Below are 18,903 nucleotides of genomic sequence, written 5' to 3' on the forward strand. Positions count from 1 at the left end.
AAATCGAGATAATAATGATAAAAAAAAAAGTAAATAATTAGTTAAATAAATATTAATATATAAGTAATAATAAAACTATTAAGAAGTAATAATTAAGGAAAATTAATATAACTAAGGGTTTAATATTATAATATTTATAATAAGCCTAATTATAATATAAGAATATATTAAGCAATAATTAAGATATCTAGGGAAAGATATATTAAGTAATTTTAATTAATTAAATAATTTATTATATTTTTATTATAATTTTTATCTTAAAGGTTAAAAAAAGTATCTAGTTTGCTGACTATCTAGCTTGCTACATATATATGTTATATATAATTCTTAATTTAATACTAATTTTTACTATACTAGTTACTTCTCTCTAATAGCTAGGATGTTTACTGTAATTACTAAATTTATATATGTAAATCAGCCTTGTATAAAAACCTAGTCGAGCTAGAGTCTTCTTACGCCTAGTAATATCATATAGCAACATGAAAGGGCTCATATTACATTTGCAAGTGCAGCGCTATAAAGTATTAATCAAGGTGGCGAATAAGCCCAGACAATCCCACTGTGCAAATTCATCGAGTGTAGGTTGGCCGTCCTCGGGGCTGCTACATGGAAGCTGTGGAGTTGAATCTGCCATGATTGAAAGAGAATCCTCGTGCTCTTTGACTCCACTGGTTGAGCCTAGGTGTTCCATTTCGCTTGTGTCAAAATGTTCTAGGGACGGCACATCGATATCCAGCGGAGAAGCGTCGTCAAGACGATGAGGTAACTCATCATGATGCGGAAAGCGTCCTTTGCTTAGGCAGATATCCACGCTCAACATGAGCCGAAGATATAGGGCGGGTTGAAAGGCTAGGATGTCGATCCAGTCGAAACTTGTGAATTCGTCATCGGGCTTTGGCATGGCAAGCTCGACGATATAGGAAACGATGTCATATATCCAATCCACACTGTCATATCTGGTTTGATAGACTTTCATAACTGTGACCAAGATATCTGACTGGCGTCCCTTTGGGGAAGTATCTTCGACCAAGCGAGATTGGAACTGGAATGCGGACTCGCAACACTTATCGTCGATGATGTTGAGGATGAGGGGCAGGACTGTACAGCCGACAGCAGAGTTGGGAAGCCATTGGACCAGGTCTCGCTCGACGAGTGTGCTGTGGCAACTGGAGAGGCCACAAGTCGCATCTTGTAAATCGTGCAAGTTCTTGTAGATGACGGGTAGGGAGGACTGAGAGATACCAGTAGATCCTTGGGAGACGCAATGATGGAGCACCTCGAAGTTGCAAAGAATCAAGCGTGCAGTGTGATAGTACATGAACATGAGATTCATGTAGAGCTGAATCGAATCGTGGGACGTTTCTGGTTCTACCAAGGAGCTTGTCGTCGCCATCGTAACAAAGACCTGCTCTGGTAGCTCCTTACTTGTGTCTGTATACCACCTATGCAGGCGCTGTTTATCTTGATGGACGCATTTTGAGACCTCGGCACTTCGCGCAGGAGACATTGCCTTGGTGAAATCACGCCAGAATACCAGTGCCAATGTGTCTGTGAGGGCCACGAAGAGCTCAACAGTTCGGATGAGAATTCGGGCAAGTGTCTTTTTTGTAGTAGCGTTGTATACCTTTGATCTTTCGAATTCGTCCTCAAAGTCACAGAGTTCAAGACGATTGGCCCTGAAGTCAAAGTCATCCTTTGTTATGAGAATTGGACGCCTTATTAAGAGGCTTAGAGACCGGTCCCGAATGATATAGCACCACCATACTCTCTTGAGTAGACGTTTCTGCGTACTATTGACCGAGACAGATGTTGCAGAGTACTGGGGGGCGTCGGCAAGTCTGGCATTTTCGATGGCGCTAGTGAGCCACGACGTGTCGACTTTCTTCTTGGCGGACATGGATGAAAATGAGAGAAGAAGGGCCGCCTGCGCTGAAGAGAGATGGGATGAATCTGCCCCAAAGTCTAGTAGGAGCTTGGCTCGTCGAAAGAATGATGCTCTCATTGACCGAACGTCGGAGTAACCCAGCCGCATCACGGTGGTATCGCAAACGAAAGTGCACGATGCGAATAGCATCGCGTGCAGAACTGGCAAGCGTAGTGTCGTCGTGCAGAAACCTCCTACTCTCTGCTGATAGGCTGCCCAGAAGTCGCCTTCGTCGATAAGGGGTAAGACCGGGTGGATGTGAAGGAAGTAATGTTGCATAAATTCGTCGAGAAGAATAGGGGCAGGGAGGTGCAGGCTACCCTGAGATTCGAGGAAAGCAACATCTGTCGGTGGGAGAGCGCCCAAACAAGCGAAATCAACGAAGGGATAGTAACTGAAAGGAACTTGGACGCTTGCCAAGAAACCGAAGACTCTAGAATCGTACACCTCACTCAGAGCGGCACGAATAGAGTTCTCCATATTTAATTCCAGCAATTTCTCCAGGCCCATTGGATCTTCGGTCATCTCTTCAATCGTCTCTTCGGTACAATCATCTTGTGCAGGCACTTGATCTGGGCCAGCAGGGTCGTGCGATAAGTGCGATAGGCGAGTCTCATTGTCCATGATGTTTAGGCTGGTAGCCCCCGCCGCTGCCACCACCAATTCTTCAGGGCATGGGTTGGAAACAGTCTTGACAATGGGACTGTTTGTCTGAGTTTCCGCAGTCGACGGGTAGCTCTCTTCGGCGCTGTATTCTGGTGAAGGCGGCTCCTCAATAGGGACAGCCTTTATGCCGCGGCCGAGCATAGGTCTTTTCTGGAATCAGTACTATTTCATAACCAACACTGATTTTGTTGCCTACCCTCTGTGCCTTTTTGGAACCACCTCGCATCGCTTATCATCGAGAAGACAGTTGGTGCATGGCCCCCCTCTGTGCGCCACATCGCAGCGTACTTTGCGACGGCGACAATTAAGGCAAGCTGTTATTGCCCTCCTGCAGCCCTTTTTGGACGGCTTGGGCCCAAGTAGTGTAACCCCGTTATTTGAGATCTCGGTCTGTTCCATGATACACCGAGAATGGTGATGTGGAAAGGGCAGCCGCAGGAAGAAGCAGGGGTAGATAATAGCGAAGGGTAAGCAAGCCATGTGTGGGAAAGGTTATGATTACCAAGAGCTCGGCGGCTCTAGCGTTTGGTGATGTGGGATGGGCGCAGGCCGGGGATAACCCTAGATAACTTGACTAAGTCATCGCCATATCGGCGAGTCAGCTCCGGCTATAGACCGCGTGATCCGAGGCTCACTTCGGCAGTGTGTATTCAACGGAGAAGCATTCCTGACTCCCCAGTTACTGTTCTACTGACAGATCCAGAGGTCTAATTCGCTAAAGAGACCATCCGAGACTGCCCGGCGAGACCCCTTCTACCCCAACTCGTGTAGGGCCTAGGCGCCAATCACCACCAGATCACGACGTGGATGGGTGGCAAAGCTCCTTGATCACCAGGATATGATTCCAGGACCGTAGTGGTCCCCTCAGAAGACGCAAGTATATAAAACATAGTCGACACACTTCGTTATATAATAGCTACCTCAGCTATCAATACAACTTGGACCCAATCGGCCAGTTCAGCAAGTTACGTAAATGAACTGTTTGTTTTGTTCCATGTATGCAAGATTGCCAGTGATAATCACTCCTCTAAAGAGTTGACATCTACATCTATGCCAGTTGCATGCCTTATCGCATACGAAACCTGGTCTAGAGTGTCCTTCGGTATAAAAAGGTCCTCTGTTGTTCCAAGAACCTTGTCAAAGTTGGCCAAGTAGCCCTCTGGCGTATTCTCTCCAGAATATCCCGGGACAGTAGCCAAGGTTGTTCTCGCGGCTCTCCCGCCACCAACGCTGAATAATTCCCCAGACACAGGGCATTCCTCGCTGGCCAAAGCTACCACAAAGTCTGCCACAAGGTGAGTGTCAAAGTACTGTCTCGTGATACGCTTGACAACAGGCGAGAGGTCGGACATTCGAGACGCAGCCGAAGGCAAAACTCCGTTGATCTTGATACCGTGCCTGACGCTCATTCGGCCAAGCTCTCGGGTCAAACCGTATGTAGCCGCTTTGCTGGACACGTAGCCTCCATCACCACCAACACCCATGCCGAAGATGCTGTCGGAGGAAGTGTTGATGATGCGGCCGTAGCCCTGCTTCTCCATGGTCGGGTACACCGCGCTGATGACAAGAATAGTTCCCAAGGCAGCAATTTCCCAGGTTCGCCGGAATGAGTCGACGTTCACATTGTCGTGAGAGCTGGCCTGGCCAGCGGTCCCCGCATTGTTGACCACGATATGTACTGTCCCATACGCAGTTATGGCGTTTTGTACAAGCTGTTGGACCTCGGCCTGGATGGAGATATCGTGATCATCAGCAATTGCCTCTCCTCCCTTTCCCCGTATCTCGTCGACGACAGCTTGAGCACGAGAAATGGTTCCGCGTTGACCGTCCAGAGAGCCACCATAGTCGTTTACGATCACGCGAGCCTCGTATGAAGCAAGCAGGAGAGCGTATTCTTTTCCAAGACCACCCCCGGCTCCCTACCGTCGTATATCAATATACAGAAACGCTGTAGTGCCACGAGTCGATACTCACCGTCACAATCGCAACACGGTTTTGCAGGGACGTCAACTTGGGCAGTGAAGGCATGATGAACTCGACGCTCTCTGTACGCCAATACACTTGAGAAGGGAGTTTGTAGAGTTATCCGGACATAAAAACCAAGTTGGTTGGCTTGGGTAGTATCACAGCAATGGTTTTAAAGGTTCGTATCTCGGGTTCTCTTCAACCATCATCAAGTGCCGCGCTCTCCGCCTACTTTCCCCGCATTTCGGGTTGAATCCAACCAGGGCTAACTGACTCATGCCGCTAAATGGACATGGTGCTGTAGAACGACCCAGCGAGTCAGCCAGCGAGTCAGCTTTGATCATGTTATGTTGCTCCGTTGAAAAGACACGTCCGGAATTTACTGCGTTTTGGGAGTAGTATCCCCGGGTTGCATGCGAGATAGATCACCAATCTATGTGTTTAGTACCTTTGTTTCCCGTTGTATCCACTCCTCTGGGATCTTCATTTGCTGGAATCTTGCTCCAATATGGCAGCCCTTGGAGTTGAGTGAAAGGTTCTACAGAAATATGTATACTATATCAGGCTATCTGATGAATGCAAGTACGGTTTAGTCTACGTTACTGGACCAAAAGGCAATGACAAATTGGCGTTCAAGAGCGTGTTCATCACTAGGAGATTCTGCAAGAGCTAGCCTCGGTCACAAATAATGTCCTGAAGTTGTCCTTACTACTATGAAACGCTCCACATTTATTGAAATGTAATAATGAAGTCAATGGTTCAATAACATTAAGACATAAGTGAAAAGAATTCGAGCACAATCTCCCTACTCAGTCTTGTTATTGCCCTCATCAGACCCAGTACCATGTGTGAGAAAGGTCTTGTGAAAATGGCGCGGCTTGACCTTTGCAGAGTACAAATCATCAAGCTCAGCAACAGTACGGTTCTTTGTTTCGGGCAGCCATAACCAAGATCCCGCAAAGCCGAGAAAGGTTGTCGCACCAAAGATGAACCCAACCTTGCCGCCGAGATTACCAGCATCTGGGTTGAACATATATGGGAACACAAAGCCCACTACCCACTGCACTGCACAGAGAACAATGTTGGATAGGCCTTGGGTTCGTGACCTAAGACGCCAACTGGGAATCTCTGCCACAACTGTCCAGGCAACTGTCCCCAGCGTAATCTGATAGGTGAAACCCTGTTAAATACTGTCAGCTGTGATTCGTTGCTTTCAGGCCGAGACTACTACATACCCAGACAAACATAAAAGCGATGGTGACAAGGTTTGTTGTCCTATGCCCTGGTATAGAGGCTCCTCCGACAATAAAGAGTGTGATGGCACATGCAAGCTGGCCCCAGACGATAAGAGGTCGGCGGCCCACGACGGTCAGTAGCGGCCAAGACAGGATGTTGGCAATGGACATGCTGATATTGTTGAGCATTCCAAGCAGGAATGAAAACTGCGCATCAAACCCGGCAAGCTGATAGTAGTACGACTGATAACCGAGGACAAAGATGAGGCCGCTAAGATATTGGCACCCGTAGATGAACATGCAGATCAAAGTCCGCTGTCTGTCTGTCGATCGGAAGCAGGAAGCGTAGGTCACACTCGCTATCTGAGAACGATGCTCGCGTTCTTGCTCAACAGTGTTCTCGATCATGGCCAGTACAGCGTCCTTGTTGATCGCCGGGTTGTAGCCATGGAGACGGTCAAGTGACTTCTGGGCAGCTTCGCGGCGTCCGGAGCGGACGAGCCAAACAGGTGACTCTGGCCAGATCCAGGCAGTGGGAAGGACTAAGCATGGAATGATCCATTGACAGGCAAATGGGATGATGTAGGCGTCGGCATCGTTCTTAGGGCCTAACTTATACATGATGCCGGTGAAGAGAAGAGTGCCACAGAACTGAATGAAGTTGGTCATGGCCGTGAGCCAGCCTCTCAGTTTGAGTGGTGCAACCTCGGAGGCATAGAGTGGTCCAATTATGAGCCATGCTCCAATGGAGAGACCATTGATTGCCTTTCCAGCTGTGAGAATTGCAAGTGACCCGTTATGGGCCGAAGCGTACTGAACTCCAACCCCAGCAATGGACATGGCGCAGAATATCATGTTGGTGTATCGACGTCCGATCCTATCGGTGATCCAACCGGTGAAGGCAGCCCCGAGAATGGCAGCTAGCTGGGAGACGCCACCGTAAAGGCTTTGCCAAGTTGCCGGGATAATCCAGCTTGCGGTGTCGCCCTCTCCAAGAATGGTTCCGTAATCCTCTCTGGTGATATTGTTAGTCATGACCTAGAAAGAATATACAAAGAAGCCTACCGAAACTTGGGGATTGCAAGCAGGTTACCCGCGATGATTCCATCGATGCCATAGCCGAAAACGACGAGTTGGCCATATAGAATCCAGAGAGTGCTTCGCCAAAACACTTGCACCGTCTCGAAGAAACTGAGGCTCTTCTCATATTCAATCTGGCGGGCAGCAAGATCGGCAATGTCTTGATGCGTGCCAATGTGACTTTGCTCAACGTGTTCAATAGTAGACATTGGCTTTTCCTCTTTGTTGAAATCCATAGTAAAAGGCTTTGTCAATGGGGAATCTTGCTTGAAATGTCATAAGAACAAGATCAAGAAACAGATGGAAGGAGGCAAAACAAAATATAGTTGGATTCAGTGACTGTGACTCTGTCTTTGGCTTGGTCGTGCGAGTGTTCGATAGCTTAGACTTTGTGCGTGCTGATGAGTTGGTGTGCCGGTGTAGGACATTGACTACCCTATACATCCGGTTCACGCACGGACAACAAGACACGAGGGCTAGGATGAACCCCGTGGGGAAGATATCGCACAGCCGAGGATGGACCTTGTGATTGCGGGGAAGTGTGGGTGGCAAGCCTGACTGCTTGCGAGGAAGCTGACTCTCACGTCGAGTCAGCGCGCGGTTCCATGCTTCTTTCGGCTAGGGTAGCCCCGATAGTTCGGTTTCCTCAACCTGGGGTAGTCCGGCAACTCCACCATCATGACAGGATTGTGGGGGTAGCTGACCAAGCTCCGAGTCATTGCTCTGACAACCCGGCATCTCGCTCCCTAGATACGGTGTCCAGCGCGGATATAACGGACATCGTGTCTGTTGCAGGACCCCCTTGAGTATAGATGCAACATTCTCTGTCCAAATAGATCCTCTCTTTTGATCACTTTCACAATGAAAGCTCCGACTGAAAACGATTATTCCGTCACCTTTGACAACAGGGTTGGCGGAACACCCATCAACCACGATGAAACTACCCCTTACACCGTTTCTGAGCATACTCTGTGGGCTCCTCGCAAGTTGAGAGTTGCCTGCATAGGAGCAGGCGCATCAGGTATTATGATGTGCTATAAAAAAGAGAAAGAGTTTGGAGACTCGATCGACCTGATTGTTTATGAGAGTATGTATTCTTTTATTGATGCGTCTGTATCCCATCACCTGACTTGGTGCTCACTCATAGGATATCCCAAACCCGGTGGTGTCTGGTACGCCAACAAATACCCAGGCTGTCGTTGCGATGTTCCCTCTCCAGCCTATCAGTACCACTTCGCCCCCAAGTCGAATTGGTCGAGGTATTACTCTCCAGCCGCCGAGATACAATCATACTATGAAGAATTCGCCACTGAGAATGGTTACGTGGACAAATACATCAAGCTGTCGCATCGAGTTGACAAGGCCGCCTGGGATGAGGCAACTGGCCAGTGGATCTTGACCATCTCTCAAACCAACGAGTCCAACGAGGAGAGCACGTTTGAAGACCGAGCCGACTTCTTGATCGCCAACACTGGTGTCTTGAACACATGGAAGTGGCCCGACATCCCCAACCGCGAGGCCTATCAGGGAAAAATCACTCATTCGGCCGATTATGACACCAGCCTCGATTTGAAGGAAAAGACCGTCATTGTCATCGGTTCTGGTGCTTCTGCGATCCAGATTGTACCAGCCATTAGGCCGACAGTGAAGAAGTTGATCTCGTTCTACCGCACACCCCAGTGGATTGGTCCTGGCCTCGCGATGGATGGGTTCACGGACTCCGAAGGACGCAACTTTGACTGTGAGTAGCTACATGACAGAAGCCGTGGAAGAAAGAAGCTAAGACCATATGTAGACACAGAGGAGCAGAAGGACAGTTTCGCAAAGGACCCTCAGGCATACCTGGCTCACCGAAAGGAGATAGAGACAAAGATTAACACCAGCTTCCGTAACAACATTGCAAACCATCCCCACCAAAAGCTAGGTCGCGAGGTAAGTCTGAGCCAAACTGTCTAATGTCATCCTATGCTAACATTCTGCTTGTCCAGTTCGTCACTCAACGGATGAAGAAAATTCTGAAAAATGACAAATGGCTCGTCCAACGGCTTATTCCAACGTTCCCAATGGGTTGCCGTCGACTCGGCCCGGTCGATGGCTTTCTAGAGGCTTTCTTGGAAGACAACGTAGAACTAGCCGAGGGTGCAATCGAGTCCTTCACCAAGGACGGCCTGCGGACCACCGATGGAACAGAGTACAAGGCCGATGTTATCATCTGCGCCACTGGATTTGACGTGAGCTTCAAGCCAGTTTTCCCAGTTATTGGTCGGAACAACGTCTCGCTCGGTGAGGCTTGGAAGGATGATCCGTCGGCTTACCTTGCGGTCGCTGCGAGCGGCTTTCCCAATTTCTTGAGTGAGTTGATTGTCTTCAATGCCAGCCTCGAACACACACAACTAATTATTCGTGTACAGTTGGGTCTCTTGGGCCAAACTGCCCAGCCGGACATGGATCTTTCATCACAGTCTTGGAGGCTGCACAGAATTACGTGTGCAAGATCATCAGAAAGATCCAAACCGAGAATATCCTGGCCATGGACGTCAAGCCCGAGGCCGTTGCCGAGTACAACGAGCATGTGCACAAGTGGCTGGAGAGAACGTAAGTTGACATCTACCAACATGAGTGGATTAAGCTGACTTTGGATAAGGGTCTGGGCAGCTGGTTGCAGCTCCTGGTATAACCAAGGTCGCCCAGGCGGCAAGATTACAGCTCAATATCCAGGGTCCTTGGTCCACTGGCGCTTGCTGCTCGAGCATCCTCGGTTTGAAGACTACAACATCCGCTATCGTACACGCAACAGGTTCGAGTTTATGGGCAACGGCTTCACACTGCTAGAGGTAGATGGGCAGGACGTTGCATGGTATCTAGATTTGGAGCACATTCAAAAGCCATTGTTTACTTACTAGTGGTTTCATAAAAAAACATGCTGTACCCTTTCAGTGCAATTGACTTCCCGCACGTATCTTGTTCTATTAGTCTGACATCATACACTACTTCGTCTAGCGCGAGCAATACCGTTCCACTGGGGGTACTGGTCGAAGAATTTCGTGTCCAGCGTCCAGTTAGCGAGGTTCAAGATCTGAGAAGCGATTTGCTGGGGGTCATTCAGTAGATCATGTTCTGCCACCGAAATATCAACTGTGAGATACTTTCCCACGTCGGCGGAAACCTCCTGTAAGGCCTCTGAATCTTCGAGAGACATGTGGATAAGACCTTCGCGAATTTCGGGCCTAAAGTTTGTTAATTCGAGGGCCCACTAGGTGTCTGATCCGAGTCATTCTTACCATGCTATGAGATCTGCCGTAACTGGATGGAGAATGGTACGCTGAAGAGGTGTTGGACGGAACCACGGAGGAAGACTTTGGTAGGCCTCGTCAGTCCGGAGAATCTGCCACTGTCTTGAAGTCAGTAAACAAAAGGGTAGAAAAGTTTCGGGCTTGTGTGTGACTTCAACTGACTCTCAGAAACAGGTACAGCACCCAATAAGTTGCGAGGAATTCGGAGGTGCGCCGCACTTTCTGCACTGGTGCCAGATATTTCTTTAGGTCAACCGACAGGGTATTTGTCGGGTTATCAAATAAGAAGTCAACAAGCGTTGGTGGCCCTATAGCGACTGGGTTCTTGCTGGCACGCTCGATCATGTTGTGAAGGGGTTGGTCTCTGGGCGATGGTGGGGAGAGAAGCATAGGAGTCTGAGGTTCCCCATCGATGGACCATATCGTCGGGCCGAGTGCGGGTATGCAATGCTCCACGTAAGCTCCAAACAGCTCCATGAACCCATCCAAGGTGTCGGGTTGACGAGGAGTTGCATAGTGTTCCCACGATGTTTGATCTTGTTCACACGGCGTGACATCTGTAGCGCGCTTCGACTTCCTCGGATTCTGTGTCAATGCGCAAGTTTCACCATGAGATCGGGAATAGTTAGTCTGGACCGTGATGGTCGATACTTGGTCCAAAGCACTTGAAGATTGTTGTCGATTGTTTCCTGGGCTGATTTGGGCGGTCCGCGAAGATTCTGTCATGGAAATATTGCCTGTGTGACTCTCGTCAAATAGATGGCTTTCACCGATGAGTATTCTATCGATTGAGTCGTCATTTGTTGCGAGCATGTCAAAGTTGGTGTCTAAATCCAGGCCAGTATCTTGACACAAGGTCTCAGGCATATGGCTCGCCGTTGGAGGCTCGTGCAGCATGAAGTCTTCCAGCCCAGAAAGTCCAATCGGTTCCGAGGCCTCGTGGGTCATATTCGGCTCTTGGTGAGGCGCAAAATGATTTGAGAGGCCATTTTCAGTATGTAAAGAGTCCGCGATAAAGGCTTGGGAGTTGGGATCGTTGTCTCGATCTACGTCGTCGTTGGGGTTCCCGCAGCCGTGAGACGGACTGACAATCGACTGCTGTCTGAGTTCGCGTTGGCGCTGAAGGATGGTTTCCATTTCGTCCCAGAGGCTATGCATTTGTTTGAGCTATATTCAACTTAGCACTCCCCTCTAAATAGAGACCATCAACGGAGAGGCCTACCTCCTCCCGCAGCCTGATGTTCTGAGTGGCGAGTTGGGACGTTTCGGACGGGCCGGGCGATTTGAGAAGGGCGATCTGAGCCTTGAGCTCCTCGATGTACTGCTTTTGGCGTTTTCGATGCTCTCTTTGTGCATTTCTGTCTGTCTGGCGTTTCCTCTCCCGTCGCAGCTTCGCCATTTCCATGCTGCCAAGCGTCTCGTCTACGGTCATTATCGTCAGGGCTTTCCCGCTTGATCTTGGTTACTAGTAAGAGCTCTGAGGCCTGACTCCAGTCAGTTAGGGATAATACAGTTCTCTTAAAAAAGCGACGGGTTCTCTACAGGGTCCTGGGTAGAGCCGTGGGTCGAATCGTTCCATGGAAGCTCGGATGTTGGCAGAAGAGGGGCGAAATTGAAAGAGCAAGGTGTCGCCATGACAGAAGACACAGATTCTTGCCACGCTTGATTTGACGTTCCCCAAACCAGGCTAGGCTGGAGACAGACCCCGATACCCCCGCATTCCCATCGCCAAACCCCGCAGCCATCGGGCCAAGCTGCGTCCCGATGCCATGGCTTCTGGTATCAACCGCACGTCGACCAATGATGCCAGATGGACATCCTTTAGACCGGACAAGGTGAGTAAATTTTACTTGACGAAACGAAACTATCGCGTAAGGATTTGATTGTGGCCCTTGTATCCTATCTCTCCCATAGTGCACGACTTGGCACTTGGATAGGCCTCGTTTGTTTCAGATGTCCTGCGGCTGTATTGTGTTCTTTGTTATCGTTGAAGTCCGGCCCTTGATGGGATACCTGAGTGAATAGATAGTCCTGCGGCTGAGGGACTGAGACTGTGCTATCAAAGTGTGATGGAACAAAAGATCAACTTCAAGCCGTAAGCATGACAAGGCAGAATCCCCTATAGTGCCGAGAGGATTGCAGCCCGTCCCTCTTTGATATCGTTTGTACTGCTCCCCAATCTCCTGCAGCTTCTAAAGGGATACGGTCGAGGCTCACGACTTCGGCGCAAGCAGGCTCGATATAGGCTCTCTGAAATGGCGTTCTTGAATAACATTTCTCCCGTGTCGCCATGGTGGCTTACTCATTGTCTGGCAGGTAATCATAACCACACGGCCACAACTGGATGCTTTGTAGATGTGTCTCGATCTTCACCCAGCCAAGCTACGTGTCTTTACAGCCGAGCAAATTGCTCGGGGTTTCACCGTATATCCCATGAGCTATCAAAACCCTCCGCATGGGCCACAACGGGGGTTACAAGTCAATCACCACCATTTATTTTAGGGATGCATCATCATACACTGTTATTTGCAGAGGCAATAGGTACTCTCGTGATTAGACCTTGACGGATATGATGATTGTAACCGCATGTTTGGAAGTTATCTGTTATTGTGCTAACAGTGGGGCGAGGTACGGAGCCAAGGTTTCTGACAGCTCATGGGCCAAATCCCCCGCCTTCTCAGTGGCTTCGGCTGACTCACCTCGCTGACTCGGCTTCTCGGCATTGCCACCACCACATTCTACCCGAACTCGAATCCCTGTCTCATCGGTTGTGGGGAGCCGGAAAGGGACACTCTGGTTACCGCGAAAGGGTAGGTAATATAACGAGGGGTCCAACAGTAGTTGCTCCCTTAGGGGCTCGACCCGGCTGGCGGAAGCATATGACAAGACCTACCATCACAGGTGACCCTCCCGCACTGCCCAGTATGGGAGATTATTGACTTTGAAATGTTTGCATCTATCTATATCCAAATGACAGTCCTCTAGGTCTAGATTGATCTTTTTCACAACTTGGCATGTCTACCATCCTGAACTGTCTGGTGCTGTTTCCAGTAGTTCTTGAGCATTCGTCGAAGGATCTTTCCAGACGCACTCTTGGGGATCTCAGAGACAAATTCCACGCCTCCAGCAAGTCTCTTATGCTTTGCCTTTCGAGAAGTTACAAAGTCCTGTAATTCTCGCTCGATCTCTGAGTCCTTATCCATTCCTGGTCTCAGGACGATGAAAGCTCTAGGGATCTCCCCAGAGTAGTCATCTGGGATTCCGATGATAGCCACATCCCTGACCTTGGGGTGTCCGTGGAGAAGATCTTCGAGCTCTGCGGGGGCAACGGCATGGCCCCGAACCTACAACTGGCTGTCAGCTCTGTATGCCACTGGCCGAGGTTGGCACATTTACCTTGATCATCTCTTTGATTCGGTCATGGATTGTTATAAATCCTTCTTCGTCAATGTTCCCAAGATCCCCAGTCCTTAAGAACCCTCCCTTGACATAAGAAGCCGCAGTTTCCTCTGGGCGGTCCAGATATCCCTTTGTCACTTGAGGGCCCCGGGCCCAGATCTATAATATCTTTAAAGATGGTTCATCTTCCCGTTCTAGTCTCGTATAACTTACCTCTCCGATCTGCCCTCTGGGTACATCTCTTTCTGTCTCTGGGTCGACGACACGAATCTCGGTTCCAGGAACAAGCTTTCCAACCTTTGTTGCGTTACTCCAGGTGGCGACATCAGAAGGTGTCACTGTCAAACAAGAGGTGGTTTCAGTCATGCCCCAAGCCTGGCGGATAGACACCTTGGGGAATCGTTTCTCGAGCTGCACGATTACTTGTTCGGCAAGGGGGGCGGCGCCTGTATTGAACTGTTTTACAAACGACAAGTCATATCCTTGCGCTGATGGATCGTTCAAGAGTCGGATCAACAAAGCTTTCGGTGTCAGCAAGAGCTCTCTTAGCATAAGGCATCAGTTAACTCACGGGGTACAAGCCACAGTTCGTCGCACTGGAATTCGACAATGGTCTGCATCATCCGCGTCATGTTGAACTTGGGCATTATTACCATGTCTTGCCGTAAAGCGATTGGCAAATGAAGCAAGTGGACTAGGCCAGTAACTTCCCGACATGGTCAGCCATCGTTCTCCCGGAATATTGTACTTCTTACTGTGAAAGAACGGCAGAATGCCCAGCAGGGTACTTCGTCGATTGGCCGGCGTGATCTGGCGCATTTGGCGCACCTGACTGATTAGGTTCTCATGAGAGATGATGACCTACAGTAAGGTAAGCTGAATGGTCGGCAAGTATAGTAGACATGAGTAATTTTCCAACATACAACTTTTGGCTTGCCTGTAGTTCCAGAGCTAAAAGAGAGAAATGCACAAGGCGAATCGCCATGGCTACTCGGGACCCATGGTCTAGCATAAGTAGCCGGATCAAGGGTCTCCGCTCGGTGAAGTAAAGCCTGAAACGTGCTGTCCTCGGTTCTCAATCCTTCCAGGCGAATGACTTTGTTCGTCGACAGACCAACTACTTGGCAAGCTGCCTTGACCTGATCCAGCGCCGTGTCATCAGAGAATATTAGAACTGCGTGTGAATTGCGGAAGAAATGAACAAGGTCATCCTTCATAGCCTCGGCAGGCAGTGTTGTGACGACCGCACCGAGGCGGCTGGCAGACAGCATTGCGGCTGGATACCAAAACAGATTTCTGCTGACTATGGCGACTGTCTGCCCTGGTTTGAGGTCATAGTCTCTGGAAAGAAGTGTAGAGGTGCTAGTAGCAATACTCTTCAAATCCTTGTAAGAAAGAAATGCCCCCGTCGTACTGTCGCGGAATCCACGGGCACTGGCTGGCTCGGACCCAGCTGCTGGGGGCAAGCCCAGTGCCAGGTTTCCCTCAAACATCCAATTCCATACCGAAAGGCCTTTAGGGGCTGCTAGATGTTAAAAATGTTTTATAGGAATGGAAGCTTCAGGAGATTGAGGGTGACTTACTAGGTTCAAGATAGGGACCGAAGAATGACATCTTCTGAGACCAAAGCAAACAAACAGTAACTCCTTGCAAGCAAGCAATCAATCACCAACAACCCACGACATTTTATTTGGCTCCTATTCACCTTCAACGTAGCCTCCAGTCGTGTCCATTTTGGACGCGGAGTGGAGAAATTCAGGCGGCGTGGCATTCCGCTGACTCGCGCAACTGACACGTACGTTCTCTGACCGAACATCGGAAGCCGCATTGTTCAGCTCGGCCCGAGGCACGAATGCAAGATTGGATCGAGGGCTATGTCAGCTTTGAAAACATAGGACATGGACATAGGAGGCCTTGAGTCTGTGGGTCTTGATGAAATTCACGAAGTTGTCGGAGCTCAAAGGGGAACCTTACCTGCACCGCCGGCGGTGCAAACAAGGGCATATGATAGCCGTACTGCCGGCGATATCACTATCTGAGTCAAGCCAATGACTCAGTATAGGCTAGGAAGCAGATCTCTGATTTACCATATAATAGTAAACTGACACTCGACGTTACCACTACGCCCGAGTTCATTGAGAGCGTGTTGCACAACTTTATAACAGAGTCGAAACCCCGAGCGCCAAAATCCCTCCTCTGCGGAGGAATAAGCAAATCTGAACATTCCCGTACAGCTATGTCGCTTCCAAGAACACCAGAAGATGCATTCTCGGGCGGCGTAGCTGTTATTACTGGTGGTGGGAGTGGTCTTGGTGCCGGCCTCGCAAAGCTCGCTGCGGCCCTTGGAATGACCGTCATCATCGCCGACATAGCATACGATCGTGCCCAGTCCGTCGCCTCTAATGTCATCGCTTCTGGAGGCCGTGCCCAAGCGGTCGCGGTCGACGTATCGAAACCGACCGACCTCGATAAGTTTGCAAATGATGTCTTCTCGCGTTACGGGATGGTTCGCCTGTTGATCAATAACGCCGGCATTGAAGCTCTTGGCTACATCTCAGAGGTCTCGGCCGCGCGTTGGGAGGCGACGCTCAACGTCAATGTTCACGGTGTCATCCATGGTGTTCGGGCATTCCTCCCCCAGATGTTAGCATCCGGCGAGGAGTGCTGGATCGCTAATACGGCTAGTCTGGCCTCTTTTGGTTCTCTCCCTGGGCAGACAGTCTATGCTACGACCAAGCACGCAGTACAAGGCTTCACAGAGGGACTCGCTTTGGAACTTCAAATCCAAGAAGCAAACATTCACGTGTCTTCCATTATTCCTAGTCTTTTACGTACCGACATCTTTGACTCCAACTCATTCCCTAATATACCTGGGGGGGCTGATCGGGTGCAGTCATATCGAGCGAAGCTAGCAAGAATGGCGCAGGAAGAAGGCATGGATGCCGAGGAGGCGAGCAGGATTATACTAGAACAAATTGCTAAGGGGGAGTTCTGGGTCTTGACACACCCAGAGGAAACCAAGGTGGTCATGGCAGCAAGGGCACGTTTTCTGGAGCTACAGGGAACGCCGGCAGGATTCCCTGGGACGGAGGGAAGCAGACTGGAGGCCCCAATGTAGGCTGCTCGTCATCTCGAATACGAAAGATTGATTACTGTTGGAGAGACATATATCCTAGGGTGAGTGCCTTGCAGCACAAAGTTGAATTTTTGCAGAAAGGAGGCAAATTTTTGACGTTTGACTTGTTTTGCCCATTTGACCGATTGGAACTCAGTGGGCCATTCCCGCACGGCATCACAAGACTATCGATTGGGGGTTCAATTTTCTAGAATAGTACTTCATATTTGTATCTGTGACATTGTGCTGCAAAATTCCATGACTTCTGTTGTGCTCTTAAGGACGCTTCGCCAGAAAAGAGGAACTTGTGCTGCATACTGGGCCTCGGCTCACTCCCCCTCGCGAAGCAGCCATGTTCCACGAACATCGAGCGAGACAACAGAACATCTGATTTATGCTGTTTATGAACTAGGCACTTGCGGGTCGGAGCTTCTCGGCAATCCAGTCCGCATGCAACGTGACGCCCATATAGCTATCGGCATTGCCCGTATCGGCCTTGGCTGCTTCCTTTCCAGGAACTATGCCTCCAAAGTCGACCAAATGCCAGGCATGTCCTTTCAGAGGGACAACATGTAAATCGAGACCCTTGTGTCCGCCCTAGCGAGAACGAAGAGCATGTCAGAGGCGGCTAGTAGTGCGAATACAGGGCATCTACGGGGCATAGGTACCTCTCTTATTTTATCCGCCAGACGCAGGATGTCGCTAAGAAAAAGCTCTAGTCCGCCTGCTACCAGAAGTACATGCGGTGGTAGCATGTCTCGCCAATCTCCCGGGAAGTCAACGGGGCTCGTCCAGTTGTCGTTGGGTCGCAGCCCTCCCAGGTAGGCTTCGCGCCACTTGTTCAAAACCTTCTTCTCCAAGCAGTCGTACTTGGCATTTCGTTGAAAAGACTCGCTCTCGTTGCGAAGGTCCACCCAAGGACACGTCAAACAGGCGGCGACAACCTTCCCGCCGCCGTCTCCTCCTTTCACCGGTGGAATCTCCGGGTGAGGATCAACGAGGTGACGGAGCAAATCTAGGCAGAGGTTTCCGCCTGCCGATTCGCCGGCCAGAATGATGGGCTTGCCCTCTCTTGAAACGAGTTCTTCGTATGCCGCCACGATCTGCCGCAGCCCGTCTGGGAAAGGGTGTTCAGGAGCAAGGTCATAGCGGACGCAGAAGACGTCAGCAAGGATACCGCGAGCTTGGAGCTCAACAGCCAGCTGGAGCAGCCAGCCTACGACCCCCTCCGGAGAACCAGACACGAAGCCGCCGCCATGGACATACATGATGATGTGAGTTGAACGGGGGAACTTGGCGGCGTAGATGCCACTAAATCGGTCGTTCACGACCTGCAATCAGAGGTATTAGATCATAACCTACGATATTTAGTGCTATGCTTGCTTGACTTGCCTTTTCGATTGTCCCTTGCTCTTCAAGTAGGGTTGAACAACCCTTGAGGAGGTCTTGAGGGCCCGCAAGATGGCTCTTGGTGACATTTCGGAATTGCGGTATCGTAAGAAAAGCAGACATCCTATGCGTATCATGAATGAGCGGGAGCAGGTCATATCTCGGGCATAGTAAGCCCACCACTTCACCGAGGCATTTGCTAGCATGTGCTGGAGGTTTGGTCCTTGGATCCCGAATGCTCTCAATAGCAAAGCTCGAAGCTTTGTTTTAGGTAAGACATAGCCTTTTGGCCGTACGAGTTAGCTAAAAGTTCGATCGACATGTAATCCAACCATTGTCAAGGGCTGAGGACGAACCGTAAAGCAGGGTTAAGCAGGCCAGTATCCTGAACTTGTCAGAAATCCCTAGAGGGAAAGAGGTTGTCGCCAACATTGTAAGTGCAGCCTTTTGGACTATATGGGGCGTTTTGGCTGACGGATTTGGGGAAAAAGTAATAATATTTCTGAGGGGGCCGTCTTGTACTCCAATAGGTCCTCGAAACTATTAGAAGGCTACGATTACTCGTGGGAATGCTAAAGTCGGAATAGTATTGGTACTTTCGTGTTGTTTACCTATTGATTCTGACTCTGCAAGCTGACTCGTCTGATGGGCTTAGACCGGGGCCTTGACACAGCGTACTGACTCGCCATTGCCCCTTGACCTCGGTGGCCTGCTCACGTGATACCCGTTGAGCAATGCACAGCACCCATTTCAGCAAAAGTAACTTGGCTGATTAAGAACAGAAACATCAAGGTTGCTAATTGGCGACAAAGGACGGTGCAAGGCAGGTAGCCAAAT

The 18,903-nt window shown here is 49.8% G+C and overlaps 8 protein-coding genes across 8 annotated transcripts; 2 read left to right on the forward strand and 6 right to left on the reverse strand.

Moving 5' to 3' along the window:
- Window positions 1-514: 514 nt before the first annotated feature.
- NCS54_01502600 (Cutinase transcription factor 1 beta-like protein) lies at window positions 515-2,731 on the reverse strand (the record flags this gene model as incomplete). The annotated part of the gene is made up of 1 exon (XM_053160139.1): window positions 515-2,731. The coding sequence occupies one exon, from the start codon at window positions 2,729-2,731 to the stop codon at window positions 515-517; it is 2,217 nt and encodes a 738-aa protein (XP_053016114.1).
- Window positions 2,732-3,609: 878 nt separating this feature from the next.
- On the reverse strand, window positions 3,610-4,618 carry NCS54_01502700 (FOX-2 multifunctional beta-oxidation protein; the record flags this gene model as incomplete). Its single annotated transcript, XM_053160140.1, has 2 exons — window positions 3,610-4,509; window positions 4,565-4,618. The coding sequence occupies 2 exons, from the start codon at window positions 4,616-4,618 to the stop codon at window positions 3,610-3,612; spliced, it is 954 nt and encodes a 317-aa protein (XP_053016115.1).
- A 742-nt stretch (window positions 4,619-5,360) lies between these two features.
- On the reverse strand, window positions 5,361-7,106 carry NCS54_01502800 (MFS domain-containing protein; the record flags this gene model as incomplete). Its single annotated transcript, XM_053160141.1, has 3 exons — window positions 5,361-5,735; window positions 5,791-6,805; window positions 6,856-7,106. 3 exons carry the CDS (start codon window positions 7,104-7,106, stop codon window positions 5,361-5,363), a joined length of 1,641 nt encoding a protein of 546 aa, XP_053016116.1.
- A 625-nt stretch (window positions 7,107-7,731) lies between these two features.
- On the forward strand, window positions 7,732-9,773 carry NCS54_01502900 (Hypothetical protein; the record flags this gene model as incomplete). The annotated part of the gene is made up of 6 exons (XM_053160142.1): window positions 7,732-7,957; window positions 8,018-8,611; window positions 8,666-8,802; window positions 8,859-9,222; window positions 9,282-9,465; window positions 9,515-9,773. 6 exons carry the CDS (start codon window positions 7,732-7,734, stop codon window positions 9,771-9,773), a joined length of 1,764 nt encoding a protein of 587 aa, XP_053016117.1.
- A 77-nt stretch (window positions 9,774-9,850) lies between these two features.
- NCS54_01503000 (Hypothetical protein) lies at window positions 9,851-11,595 on the reverse strand (the record flags this gene model as incomplete). Its single annotated transcript, XM_053160143.1, has 4 exons — window positions 9,851-10,097; window positions 10,152-10,255; window positions 10,326-11,330; window positions 11,386-11,595. 4 exons carry the CDS (start codon window positions 11,593-11,595, stop codon window positions 9,851-9,853), a joined length of 1,566 nt encoding a protein of 521 aa, XP_053016118.1.
- Window positions 11,596-13,165: 1,570 nt separating this feature from the next.
- NCS54_01503100 (uncharacterized protein) lies at window positions 13,166-15,176 on the reverse strand (the record flags this gene model as incomplete). The annotated part of the gene is made up of 7 exons (XM_053160144.1): window positions 13,166-13,507; window positions 13,560-13,721; window positions 13,776-14,083; window positions 14,134-14,268; window positions 14,318-14,423; window positions 14,486-15,084; window positions 15,146-15,176. 7 exons carry the CDS (start codon window positions 15,174-15,176, stop codon window positions 13,166-13,168), a joined length of 1,683 nt encoding a protein of 560 aa, XP_053016119.1.
- Window positions 15,177-15,798: 622 nt separating this feature from the next.
- Window positions 15,799-16,680, forward strand: NCS54_01503200 (uncharacterized protein; the record flags this gene model as incomplete). The annotated part of the gene is made up of 1 exon (XM_053160145.1): window positions 15,799-16,680. The coding sequence occupies one exon, from the start codon at window positions 15,799-15,801 to the stop codon at window positions 16,678-16,680; it is 882 nt and encodes a 293-aa protein (XP_053016120.1).
- A 405-nt stretch (window positions 16,681-17,085) lies between these two features.
- On the reverse strand, window positions 17,086-18,189 carry NCS54_01503300 (Hypothetical protein; the record flags this gene model as incomplete). The annotated part of the gene is made up of 3 exons (XM_053160146.1): window positions 17,086-17,274; window positions 17,418-18,008; window positions 18,070-18,189. The coding sequence occupies 3 exons, from the start codon at window positions 18,187-18,189 to the stop codon at window positions 17,086-17,088; spliced, it is 900 nt and encodes a 299-aa protein (XP_053016121.1).
- Between the last annotated feature and the right edge of the window lie 714 nt (window positions 18,190-18,903).

The sequence above is a fragment of the Fusarium falciforme genome, chromosome 14, assembly GCF_026873545.1.
Source record: "Fusarium falciforme chromosome 14, complete sequence".
NCBI classification, from domain to species: domain Eukaryota; kingdom Fungi; phylum Ascomycota; class Sordariomycetes; order Hypocreales; family Nectriaceae; genus Fusarium; species Fusarium falciforme.